This window comes from Heptranchias perlo, unplaced genomic scaffold, assembly GCF_035084215.1.
Source record: "Heptranchias perlo isolate sHepPer1 unplaced genomic scaffold, sHepPer1.hap1 HAP1_SCAFFOLD_154, whole genome shotgun sequence".
In the NCBI taxonomy this organism is placed as follows: Eukaryota; Metazoa; Chordata; class Chondrichthyes; order Hexanchiformes; family Hexanchidae; genus Heptranchias; species Heptranchias perlo.
In genome coordinates, this window is record NW_027138796.1 from 458,185 (window position 1) to 471,559 (window position 13,375).

At 49.6% G+C, this 13,375-nt stretch overlaps 1 protein-coding gene across 1 annotated transcript; it reads right to left on the bottom strand.

Annotated features, from left to right (window-relative positions):
• Positions 1-325: 325 nt before the first annotated feature.
• Positions 326-6,019, bottom strand: LOC137309226 (tubulin alpha chain-like). Its single transcript, XM_067977488.1, has 4 exons — positions 5,884-6,019; positions 4,884-5,032; positions 1,104-1,784; positions 326-622 (listed from the first exon to the last, which is right to left on the bottom strand). The coding sequence occupies exons 1-4, from the start codon at positions 6,002-6,004 to the stop codon at positions 326-328; spliced, it is 1,248 nt and encodes a 415-aa protein (XP_067833589.1). The 5' UTR covers positions 6,005-6,019.
• Positions 6,020-13,375: the final 7,356 nt, after the last annotated feature.

Genomic DNA, 13,375 nt, shown 5'->3' on the forward strand with positions numbered 1-13,375 from the left:
CCATCTATCTGACTCCAATCGATCAGACCCCATCCATTCTGGGTTCAGTGATCCTCTTCTAACTTCTAACGTCTTCTTTTACACGTGTTTCTCAATCCCTTGTCGTGTATTTGTGGCTTTTAAATTGACACAATTTCAAAATCATTCAAAAATATTTATTTTCTTAAATATAATCTGTAACAACAATGTGAATTAAAGTCAAACCCCTTTTACTTTCTAAATAAATGCCATTTTGTAACATAAATGTGAAATTAAGTTAAACTTTTTACATTCTAAATTAATAAGTCATTTTGTAAACACTTTTTACTTTTTAAATGAATAAATCTTATTCTTCCTCCTCCGCCTTTCTGTCCAGCGCAGAAGAATCGACGGCCACCTCTTCGTAATCCTTCTCGAGTGAGGCCAGGTCCTCCCGTGCGTCCTGGAACTCCCCTTCCTCCAGCCCCTCCCCCACGTACCAGTGGACAAAGGCCCGCTTGGCGTACATCTTATCGAATTTGAGGTTGAGGCGGGTCCAAGCCAAGGAAATGGCGGTGGTGTTGCTCAGCATACAGAGGGCACGCTGCACCTTTGCCAGATCGCCCCCTGGCACCACCGTCGGGGGCTGGTAGTTGATGCCAACCTGTGGGAAAAGAAAATTCTTCAGATTTCAGTTGCACAGAAAGGAGCTTCAAAATCAGAGCTGTTGGGAACCACTTAACGATCAGAAAGATAAATTTTTGAATCAGTGTGTGTCTTTGTACAAGAACCCAGCTCTGGTTATTCACTGGGCTCTTCCCCCAGTTTTAGAGCCTCAGTTTCTGATGGATGGATGCTGTGTAATGAGGCCAGATTCCGGGGCTAATTCCTTTCTTTAGTTCATCTTTTCCAATGAGGCCTTGATTTTTCAGGAAGCCTTTTCCTTGTTCGAGCAAGGACTTCTCCTTGGACATTCAGGGCAAAAATCAATGATTAGAGCCTCAGAGGGAGCTATTGTTTGGGCCAGGAATGGGGGACAGCTTTTGACCCAGACTGAACAGACGTATTGTTCACGTGGGATATGAGATTGTCAGAATCCATGTTTCCCCAGAGCCCCATGGATTGAACACAAAACCCACACTTACCTTGAACCCGGTCGGGCACCAATCAACAAACTGGATCGAGCGCTTGGTTTTGATGGTGGCGATGGAGGCGTTGACATCCTTTGGCACGACATCTCCTCGGTACAGCATGCAGCACGCCATGTACTTGCCCTGGCGGGGGTCGCACTTCACCATCTGATTGGCTGGTTCAAAGCAGGCGTTGGTGATCTCTGACACAGATATTTGCTCGTGGTAAGCCTTCTCGGCCGAAATAAGGGGGGAGTAGGTTAATAATGGGAAGTGAATGCGGGGATAAGGGACCAGGTTGGTTTGGAACTCAGTCAGGTCCACATTGAGGGCACCGTCGAACCGTAGTGACGCCGTGATGGATGACACCAACTGTCCAATGAGACGGTTGAGGTTGGTGTATGTTGGACGCTCAATGTCAAGATTACGCCGACATATATCATAAAGGGCCTCGTTGTCGACCATGAAGCCGCAGTCAGAGTGCTCAAGGGTGGAGTGGGTGACGAGCACGGAGTTGTACGGTTCGACCACCGCAGTGGAAATCTGCGGCGCAGGATAAACAGAAAACTCCAGTTTGGATTTCTTGCCGTAGTCTACAGATAGTCTCTCCATCAGGAGGGATGTAAAACCCGAGCCGGTCCCACCCCCGAAACTGTGGAAAATGAGGAAACCCTGGAGTCCCGTGCACTGGTCAGCCTGTGGGCAAAGAAGGTACAAAACATTAAAAGGGAGCAGGAAATGGAATCTATCGTCAAAGGACAGTGAACACAGGACAGGAGCAAAAATACTGACCGTCCCTGGTGAGAAGGGGCAGTGGGAGATGGGGAGAAGGGAGAGTGGGAGATGGTGAGAAGGGGCAGTGGGAGCTGGTGAGAAGGGGCAGCGGGAGCTGTTGGGACTAGACAGTGGGAGATGGTGAACATAGGAACAGGAGTAGGCCATTCAGCCCCTCATGCCTGCTCCGCCATTTGATAAGATCATGGCTGATCTGTTATCTAGCTGCATATACCCGCCTTTGGCCCATATCTCTTAATACCTTTGGTTGCCAAAAAGCTATCCATCTCACATTTAAATGTAGCAATTGAGCTAGTATCAATTGCCGTTTGCGGAAGAGAGTTCCAAACTTCTACCACCCTTTGTGTGTAGAAATGTTTTCTAATCTCACTCCTGAAAGGTCTGGCTCTAATTTTTAGACTGTGCCCCCTACTCCTAGAATCCCCAACCAATGGAAATAGTTTCTCTCTATCCGTTCCCCTTAATATCTTATAAACTTCGATCAGATCACCCCTTAACCTTCTGAACTCTAGAGAATACAACCCCAATTTGCGTAATCTGTCCTCGTAACTTAATCCTTGAAGTCTGGGTATCATTCTGGGAAACCTACGCTGCGCTCCCTCCAAGGCCAATATGTCCTTCCGAAGGTGTGGTGCCCAGAACTGCTCACAGTACTCCATGTGCGGTCTAACCAGGGTTTTGTATATCTGCAGCATAACTTCTGCCCCCTTGCACTCCAGTCCTCTAGATATAAAGGCCAGCATTCCATTAGCCTTATTGATTATTTTCTGCACCTGTTCATGACACTTCAATGATCGATGTACCTGAACCCCGAAGTCCCTTTGGACATCCACTGTTTTTAATGTTTTACCATTTAGAAAGTACCCTGTTCTATCCTTTTTTGATCCAAAGTGGATGACCTCACATTTGTCTATATTGAATTCCATTTGCCACAATTTTGCCCATTCACCTAATCTATCAATATCCCTTTGTAATTTTATGTTTTCATCTTCACTGCTTACAATGCCACCAATCTTTGTGTCATCGGCAAACTTAGATATGAGACTTTCTATGCCTTCATCTAAGTCGTTAATAAATATTGTGACTAATTGAGGCCCCAAGACAGATCCCTGCGGGACTCCACTGGTCACATCCTGCCAATGTGAATACTTACCCATTATCCCTACTCTCTGTCGCCTTTCGCTCCGCCAATTTCCTAACCAAGTCCGTACTTTTCCCTCGATTCCATGGGCTTCTAACTTAGCTAACAGTCTCTTATGTGGGACCTTATCAAATGCCTTCTGGAAGTCCATATAAATAATATCCATTGATATTCCCCTGTCCACGACTTTAGTCACTTCTTCAAAAAATTCAATCAGGTTTGTCAGGCACGACCTACCTTTCACAAATCCATGCTGGCTCTCCCTGATTAACTGAAAATTCTCAAGGTGTTCAGTCACCCTATCCTTAATTATAGACTCCAGCAATTTCCCCACAACAGATGTTAGGCTAACTGGTCTATCATTCCCCGGTTTCCCTCTCTCTCCTTTCTTAAAAAGCGGAGTGACGTGCAATTTTCCAATCTAGAGGGACAGTTCCTGAATCTAGAGAACTTTGAAAGATTATAGTTAGGGCATTTGCAATCTGCTCACCTACTTCCTTTAAAACCCTGGGATGGAAACCATCTGGTCCTGGGGATTTGTCAATCTTTAGTGCTATTATTTTCTTCATTACTGTTGCTTTACTTATGTTAATTTTATCGAGTCCCTGTCCCCGATTCAATATTAGTTTTGTTGGGATTTCCAGCATGCTATCCTCTTTTTCTACTGTAAATACTGACGCAAAGTAATTATTCAACATGTCCGCCAGTTCCCCATTGTCAATGACAATATCCCCACTTTCAGTTTTTAAGGGGCCAAACCTGCTCCTGACCACCCTCTTTTTCCTAATATAACTATAAAAGTTCTTCGTATTGGTTTTGATATCCCTTGCAAGTTTCTTTTCATACTCTCTTTTTGTAGCTCTTGTGAGAAGGGGCAGTGGTAGCTGCTGGGATGGGGCAGTGGGAGATGATGGGATGGGTCAGCGGGAGATGCTGGGAATGGGCAGGGGGAGTTGATTGGAATGGTCAGGGGGAGATGATGGGACTGGGCAGTGGGAGATGATGTGATGGGTCAGTGGGAGACGATGGGAGAGACAGTGGGAGATAATGAGATGGGGCAGTGGGAGATGATGGGATGGGTCAGTGGGAGATGTTGGGAATGGGCAGGGGGTGTTGATGGGAATGGGCAGGGGGAGATGATGTGATGGGTCAGTGGGAGACGATGGGAGAGACAGTGGGAGATATTGAGATGGGGCAGTGGGAGATGATGGGATTTGTCAGTGTTGGGAATGTTGGGAATGGGGAGGGCGAGCTGATGGGAATGGGCAGGGGGAGATGATGGGACGGGGCAGTGGTAGACTGTGGGACTGGGCAGTGGGAGACTGTGGGAATGGGCATTGGGAGACTGTGGGACTGGGCAGTGCGAGATTATGTGACGGAGCAGTGGAAGACTGTGGGACTGGGCAGTGGGAGATGGTGGGACGGGGCAGTGGGAGATGATGGGATGGGGCAATGAGAAATGATGAGACGGGGCAGCGGGAGATGATGGGACGGGGTAGTGGGAGATGGTGAGAAGGAGCAATGGGAGATGATGGGAGAGGTTGTGGGAGATGGTGAGAAGGAGCAGTGGTTGCCGGTTCAATTAGGCAGTGGGAGATGATGGAGGGGTAGTGGGAGATGGTGAGAAGGAGCAGTGGGAGATGATGGGAGAGGTTGTGGGAGATGGTGAGAAGGAGCAGTGGGAGATGGTGAGAAGGAGCAGTGGGAGATGATGGGAGAGGTAGTGGGAGATGGTGAGAAGGAGCAGTGGGAGATGGTGAGAAGGAGCAGTGGTTGCCGGTTCGATTAGGCAGTGGGAGATGATGGAGGGGTAGTGGGAGATGGTGAGAGGGGGCAGTGGTTGCCAGTACACAACTTACCACCTTCCGTATGCGATCCAAGACCAGATCCACTATCTCCTTGCCGATGGAACAGTGGCCCCGTGCGTAGTTATTGGCCGCATCCTCCTTGCCGGTGATGAGTTGCTCGGGGTGAAAGAGCTGTCGGTAGGTGCCGGTGCGGACCTCATCTGGGGGCAGGGAACGGAGAGTTAAAAACCTGAATATGCATCATTTCAAGTATTTTGATACAAGTCTGGCCATTTTTCTGGGAACATCTCTCAGTCCTGGGACCACCACCTTTGATCCAGACTGGAAATCCCTGACTGTCCACAGTGACTGGAGTATTGGAGATTGGGAGGAGAGGGGGAGAGACGATTGGCCAAGCAGCTTCAACTGTCGAGATCTCATGACCAACCCAGCAGCTGGAAGCAGCAAACCAGGAGGATGCCAGGAGCATGAAGGCCGTGTTCTGCTGTCTCAGTTGGTAGCTGGTGCGACAAATTGATCAGAGGAGTCGCAGGTTCCATTTGTGGCCTGTGCTGGGTCAGCTGATCTCAGCTAAGGTGGATATGAGCCCTGATATTAACCTCAGGACCCTGGGTGGGGGGTGGGACAGTAAACAATCCACCTGGGTACCTGCTGCTGTTCCTTACCCAATAACTGCACCTGGCAAATGAGTGTATGTGGGGGATGGGGTTAAGGTGGGGACAGTACTGAGCTCAGCTGTGATGGTGCCTGTGGTTGAATTGCTTGCAGGGACTCAATGTTTGGCCTAATACTTGAAAGAATTGGTGAAGCACCGGAGAGACACGTGGGCCAGTGGAACCAGATTCTGGTAACGGGAAACACCTTCGGGGGAGGAGGGGAGATACTTGGAGGGGCCAAGACTTGGTCTGTGAGAAGGGAGTTTGTATCAAACAGCAACAAGAGGTAGCAGAACAGTGCCTGTCTGTATCAGGAGGAAGGACTGTACATGAGTAGGTGTATTGCAATGAGTTTAGTGACACACGACTAACCCATCAACAATCTCTCCCCTTACCGATCACAGTGGGCTCCAGATCTACAAACACGGCTCGGGGGATGTGCTTGCCCGCCCCCGTCTCACTGAAGAAGGTGTTGAAGGAGTCGTCCCCACCTCCGATGGTCTTGTCACTGGGCATCTGCCCATCTGGTTGGATCCCATGCTCCAGGCAATACAGCTCCCAGCAAGCATTGCCGACCTGCACGCCGGCCTGGCCAATGTGGATTGAAAGACACTCACGCTAAAGAGTGGAGAACACAGGATTATTTACACAGGTAGGAGGACAATGCTTTATACAGTCAGTGGAGGTGGAAGGGAGAAGGGTGTGTGGGCAGCAACACGTTCCATTACAGTAACCTGTGGATCCCGTCCATTCCCTGTAGATCTCACCTGCTGCCTGCTGGATCCCTTCTGTCCCTGTGCAACGTTCCACTACCTGTAGACCCCACCCCCTTCCGATGGACCCCTCTGCTCACGATGGATGTCTTCTCTCCGTGTGCGTTCCCACTCCCTGTGGACTCCCTCTCTTCCTCTGGATCCCCCATTTTCTGTGGTTTCCCACACCCTGTGTATTGCAGTGCTTCCTGTACATTCCCACTCCCTGTGGACTGCCCTGTCCCAGAGGATTTGCCCACTGACTGTGGATCCATTGCTCAATGTGGGCCACTCACTTCCTGAGGAATTCCCCATATTTCTTAAAGATCCCACATTCTGCCATTGACCACCCTCGTTTGCTGTGGATATGCATCACCCTGTGGATTCCCAATCTCCCTGTGACTCCTCTCTCCAGATGGATTTCCCACTTTCTCCGTGTGGCTGCCCCGAATCTCCCTGTGGATGCCCCCAGTCTCCCTGTGGTTCACTCCTCACTCTCTTTTCTGAAGCCCCTTCTCTCAACATCGATTACTGCTCTCCCTGTCGTTCTTCCTCTCTCCATGTGGATCCTTCTCTCCCTGTGGATTCCCACCCTCCCTGTGGGTCCTTTCCCTCTCCCTTGGGATGCATTACTCTGACTGGTTCCCTTCTCTCTCCCGACAGATTCCCACTCTCCCAGTGCATCACACTCTCTCAGTAGATCCCACTCTCCCTGTGGATCTACTCTCCCAGTAGATCCCACTCTCCCTTTGAATTCCTCTCTCCCAGTAGATCCCACTCTCCCTTTGAATTCCTCTCTCCCAGTGGATCCCACTCTCCCTGTGGATCCCTCTCTCCCAGTGGATCCCCCTCTCCCTGTGAATCCCTCTCTCCCAGTGGATCCCCCTCTCCCTGTGCATCCCTCTCTCCCAGTGGATCCCACTCTCCCTGTGAATCCCTCTCTCCCAGTGGATCCCCCTCTCCCTGTGGATCCCTCTGTCTCGGTGGAACACCCTCGCTCTGTGCATTGCCCAGTGAGCTCTCACCATAATCTCCTCCTATTCTCGCAGCTCTTGAGAATGTGCCTCGTGCTGCCGCTCCCGCTATTTATACCCCGCCCGATAGAACCCTCCTATTCAGCAAATCGGGCTCTGATTGGTCTGTGAGAACAATGGCCTATTGTTGCTTTGTTAAACGTAGCGACGTTGCTCAGTGCTGATTGGTTCATTGTGTAAAAGGCGGAACCAAGAATTCGCAACATTCTTTTATGGGAGGAGCGCCAGGGAACAAGAGAATTCCCCTTACCCCCAGACCCCATCAATCAGACCCCCAACCCCCAGACCCCATCAATCAGACCCCCAACCCCCAGACCCCATCAATCAGACCCCCAACCCCCAGACCCCATCAATCAGACCCCCAACCCCCAGACCCCATCAATCAGACCCCCAACCCCCAGACCCCATCAATCAGATCCCCAACCCCCAGACCCCATCAATCAGACCACCAACCCCCCCAGACCCCATCAATCAGACCCCCAACCCCCAGACCCCATCAATCAGACCCCCAACCCCCAGACCCCATCAATCAGACCCCCAACCCCCAGACCCCATCAATCAGACCCCCAACCCCCAGACCCCATCAATCAGACCCCCAACCCCCAGACCCCATCAATCAGACCCCCAACTCCCAGACCCCATCAATCAGACCCCCAACCCCCAGACCCCATCAATCAGACCCCCAACCCCCAGACCCCATCAATCAGACCCCCAACCCCCAGACCCCATCAATCAGACCTCCAACCCCCAGACCCCATCAATCAGACCCCCAACCCCCAGACCCCATCAATCAGACCCCCAACCCCCATACCCCATCAATCAGACCCCCAACCCCCAGACCCCATCAATCAGACCCCCAACCCCCAGACCCCATCAATCAGACCCCCAACCCCCAGACCCCATCAATCAGACCCCCAACCCCCACACCCCCAACCCTCAGACCCCTAACCCCCAGACCCCATCAATCAGACCCCCAACCCTCAGACCCCATCAATCAGACACCCAGCACGAGGGAAAAACTTTCTTGACCTCGTCCTCACCAATCACCCTGTCGCAGATGCATCTGTTCATGACAGTATTGGTAGGAGTGACCACCGCACAGTCCTCGTGGAGACGAAGTACCGTCTTCACACTGAGGACACCATCCAACGTGTTGTGTGGCACTATCACCGTGCTAAATGGGATAGATTCAGAACAGCTCTAGCAGCTCAAAACTGGGCATCCATGAGGCGCTGTGGACCATCAGCAGCAGCAGAATTGTATTCCAGCACAATCTGTAACCTCATGGCCCGGCATATTCCTCACTCTCCCATTACCAACAAGCCAGGGGATCAACCCTGGTTCAATGAGGAGTGCAGAAGAGCATGACAGGAGCAGCACCAGGCGTACCTAAAAATGAGGTGCCAACCTGGTGAAGCTGCATCTCAGGACTATATGCATGCTGAAGAGTTGAAGCAACCTGCTATAGACAGGGCTGAGCGATTCACAACCAACGGATCAGATCAAAGCTCTGCAGTCCTGCCACATCCAGTCGTGAATGGTGGTGGACAGTTAAACAGTAACGGGAGGAGGAGGCTCTGTAAACATCCCCATCCTCAATGATGGCAGAATCCAGCGCGTGAGTGCAAAAGAGAAGGCTGAAGCGTTTGCAACCATCTTCAGCCAGCAGTGCCGAGTAGATGATCCATCTCGGCCTCCTCCCGATATCGCCACCATCACAGAAGCCAGTCTTCAGCCAATTCGATTCACTCCACGTCAATCTGACCCCTTAAATCAGATTGCCGTCAGTCAGACCCCCATCAATCAGACGCTATCAATCAGACTCTCATCAATCCGTCCCCCATCAATCTGACCACTATCATCAGACTCCCTCAATCATACCCATCAATCTGACCCCATCAATCAGACTGAGTGCAGCGGGGAAAGAGTGAGGAACTTGAGAGTTTGGTAAGTGTGGGAGTTTGGTGAAATGAGGGAAGGAGGTGCTCCTTTGCTTTGCCTTGCTTTTCCTAACTTTTTCTGCAGAGCGGCGGCTGACCTGAGCAGCAGCAGACCAAGAGCGGGGATAACTCGGAGCGCAGCAGGAGGTGGGAGCCGACCTACGAGACTACAGGAATCGGCATCGGAGCGCAAATAAAGGTTGAGGCTCGAAGGCCTACACTCACTCGGAGCGCAGCAGGAGGCGGGAGTAGACCCAGCTGTCACAGGAGAGCAGGTAGGTGATTGGCTGCGAAGTGTTACAGCTGCTTTTTTTTCCCCTCTGAGTTATGGAATTGGGTAAAATTAAAGTAAAAGCTGGGAGCTTGAAAGAAAACTTAAACTAGTTTATTAACGAGAGTAATAAAACTATAAATAACCGGTTTTAAGGCTTGATTTCCCTTAGTTTAGTTAATAATCTAAAAACAGAGGCATGGCAGAGCAGCTCACACGCGTCGAAGGCACGGCCTGTGCCATGTGGGAACTCCAGGACGCTTCCCGTGTCCTGGAAAACCACATGTGCAGGAAATGTTTCAGAGCTTGAGCAACACTGCAGTGCATCCGCGAGGCTGAGAGCTGCATGGATAGCACGTTTCAGGAGGTGATTACCCGCAGCTTAAGAGAGTGAAGGCAGAGAGGGACCGGCAGACAGCCAAGGAGGACCAGGCAGGTAGATCAGGAGTCTCCTGAGGGAATCTCACTCTCTAACCGGTATACTGATGGGGGAGAGGGTTCCCTGGGGAGTGCAGCCAGAGCCAAGACCAGAGCACCATGGGTGGCTCAGCTGTACATTGGGGGAGGAGACAGGTTGGGAGAGCAATAGTGAAAGAGGATTCTATAGTTAGGGGGGCAGACTGGTGTTTCTGCGGCTGCAGGTGTGGTTCCAGGATGGCATGTCGCCTCCCTGGTGCCAGGGTCATGGACGTCACTGAGCGGCTGCAGAACATTCTGGGGTGGGGGAGGGTGAACAGCCAGAGGTCGTGGTCCATATCGGGACCAACGGCATAGTTAGATAGAGGGATGAGGTCCTGCAGGCAGAGTTTAAGGAGTCAGGAACGAGATTAAAAAGCAGCACCTTGAATGTAGTAATCTCCGGATTACTCTCAGTCTCACGCACTGGTGAGAATCGAAATAGGAGGATACAGCAGGTGACTGCGTGGCTGCAAAGGTAGTGCAAGAGGGAGGGCTTTAGATTCCTGGGGCATTGGGACCGGTTCTGGGGGAGGTGGGACCTGTACAAGCCGGACAGGTTGCACCTCAACAGGGCCGGGACCAATATCCTTGCGGGGAGGGTTGCTTGTGCTGTCGGAGAGGGTTTAAACTAGCTTGGCTGGGGGATGGGAACCTGAGTGTGGATTCAGATGGGGTAAAGTTGGAACTGGAAATGGAAGGCAGAAAATTAGTGAGTGAGTCTGGAAGGCAGAGGGAACGAAGGTTAGAAAATAAACAGAGGAGTTTTGCAGTCCTTAAATGTATTTACCTCAATGCAAGGAGGAGAGGAAATAAGGCGGATGAGCTGAGGGCACAGATAGACACGTGGCAGTATGATATCTTAACTATTACAGAAACATGGCTTAAAGAGGGGCAGGACTGGCAGCTCAATGTCCCTGGTTACAGCGTTTTCAGACATGATAGAGAGGGGGATAAAAAAGGAGGGGTGGCAATTTTGGTTAAGGAAACAGTTAAAGTTATGAGGAGGGATGATATTTTAGAAGGAGCATCAAATGAGGCCTTATGGGTTGAGCTCAAGAACAAAAAAGGGGCAGTCATACTCTGGGAGTGTACTATAGACCCCCAAACAGTCAGAGGGAGATAGAGGAGCAAATATGTGGGCAAATTTCTGAGAAGTGCAAAGACAATAGGGCAGTAATAGTCGGGGATTTCAACTACCCTAATATTAACTGGGATACAAACAGCGTGAATGGTTTATAGGGTGCAGAACTCTTAAATTGCATACAGGAGAATTTTTTAGCCAGTATATGGCAAGCCCAACGAGAGGCAGGGGCAGTTCTGGATTTAGTTCCAGGAAATGAAGATGGGCAGGTGGAAGAAGTAGCAGTGGGAGAGCACTTTGGTGGTAGTGATCATAATACAGTTAGTTTTAGCATAGTTATGGAAAAGGACAAAGACAGAGCAGGAGTTAAAGTTTTCAATTGGGGAAGGCCAATTTTACTCAACTGAGAAGTGATTTAGCAGAAGTAAACTGGAAACAGCTACTTAAAGGTAAATCCGTGTCAGAGCAATGGGAGACATTCAAAGGGGAGATTCAAGGGGTTCGGGCTAAACATGTTCCAACAAAGAAAAAGGGAGGGGCTGCCAAATCTCGAGCCCCCTGGATGTCAAGAAGCATTCAGGGTAAGATAAGGCAGAAAAAGCAAACCAATGATAGACACCGGGAACTCAATACTACGGAAAGCTCAGAGGAGTATACAAAGGGCAGGGGTGAAGTTAGAAAGGAAATTCGGAAAGCAAAGAGAGGGCATGAAATAATATTAGCAAGTAAAATCCAAAGAAAACCCAAAGATGTTTTATCAATACATTAAGAGCAAGAGGATAACTAAGGAAAGATTAGGACCTATTAGAGACCATAAAGGTAAACTGTGTGTGGAGGCAGAAGATATGGGTATGGTTCTCAATGAATACTTTGCATCTGAGAGAGGGATGATGCAGGGATTGAAGTTAAGGAGGAGGAGTGTGAAATATTGGATGGGATAAACATAGTGAGGGAGGAAGTATTAATGGGATTGGCATCTTTGAAAGTGGATAAATCACCAGGGCCGGATGAAATGTATCGCAGGCTGTTTAAAGAAGCCAAGGACGCTTTAACAATCATTTTCCAAACTTCGCTGGATACAGGCATAGTACCGGAGGATTGGAGGACTGCTAACGTTGTATCGTTGTTTAAAAAGGGAGCGAAGGATAGACCGAGTAATTACAGGCCAGTCAGCCTAACCTCGGTGATGGGAAAATTATTCGAATCAATTCTGAGGGACAGGGTAAACTGTCATTTAGAAAGGCACGGACTGATCAAGGACAGTCAGCACGGATTTGTTAAGGGGAGGTCATGTCTGACTAACTTGATTGAATTTTTTGAGGAGGTGACAAGGAGGATCGATGAGGGTAGCGTAATTGATGTAATCTACATGGATTTTATCAATGCTTTTGACAAGGCCCCACATGGCAGATTGGTCACAAAAGTAAAGGCCCATGGGATCCAAGGGAATATGGCAAGTTGGATCCAAAATTGGCTCAGTGGCAGGAAGTAAAGGATAATGGTCGACGGGTGTTTATGCGACTGGAAGGCTGTTTCCAGTGGGGTGCTGCAGGGCTCAGTACTAAGTCCTTTGCTTTTTGTGGCATACATTAACGATTTGGACTTAAATGTAGGGGCATGATTAAAAAATTTGCGGATGACACAAAGATAGGCCACTTGGTTGATAGTGAGGAGGAAAGCTGTAGACTGCAGGAAAATATCAATGGACTGGTCAGATGGGCAAAAAAGTGGCAAATGGAGTTCAATCCGGAGAAGTGTGGGGTAATGCATTTGTGGAGAGCAAACAAGGCAAGGGAATACACAATAAATGGGAGGATACTGAGAGGTGTAGAGGGAGTGAGGGACCTTGGAGTGCATGTCCACAGATCCCTGAAGGTAGCAGGACAGGCAGATAAGATGGTTAAAAAGGCATATGGGATACATTCCTTTATTAGCCGAGGCATAGAATATAAAAGCAGGGATGTTATGCTGGAACTGCATAAAACGCGAGTTAGGCCACAGCTTGAGTACTGCGTACAGTTCTGGTCACCACATTACAGGAAGGATGTGATTGCACTGGAGAGGGTGCAGAGGAGATTTACGAGGATGTTGCCAGGACTGGAGAATTTTAGCTGTGAGGAAAGATTGGATAGGCTGGGGTTGTTTTCCTTGAAACAGAGGAGGCTGAGGGGAGATTTAATTGAGGTGTATAAAATTATGAGGGGCTGAGATAGAGTGGATAGGAAGGACCTATTTCCCTTAGCAGAGGAGTCAGTAACCAGGGGGCATAGATTTAAAGTGATTGGTAGAAGGATTAGAGGGGAGCTGAGGAGAAATGTTTTCCCCCAGAGGGTGGTGGGTGTCTGGAACT

Coding starts and splice junctions, on each gene's coding strand:
- LOC137309226 (XM_067977488.1), bottom strand. CDS start 6,004: ATGCCCAGTGACAAGACCATCGGAGGTGGGGACGACTCCTTCAACACC. Junction 1,785..4,883: donor TGGATCGCATACGGAAGGTG/GTAAGTTGTGTA, acceptor CTTTGCCCACAG/GCTGACCAGTGCACGGGACT. Junction 623..1,103: donor GGTGCCCGACCGGGTTCAAG/GTAAGTGTGGGT, acceptor CTTTTCCCACAG/GTTGGCATCAACTACCAGCC.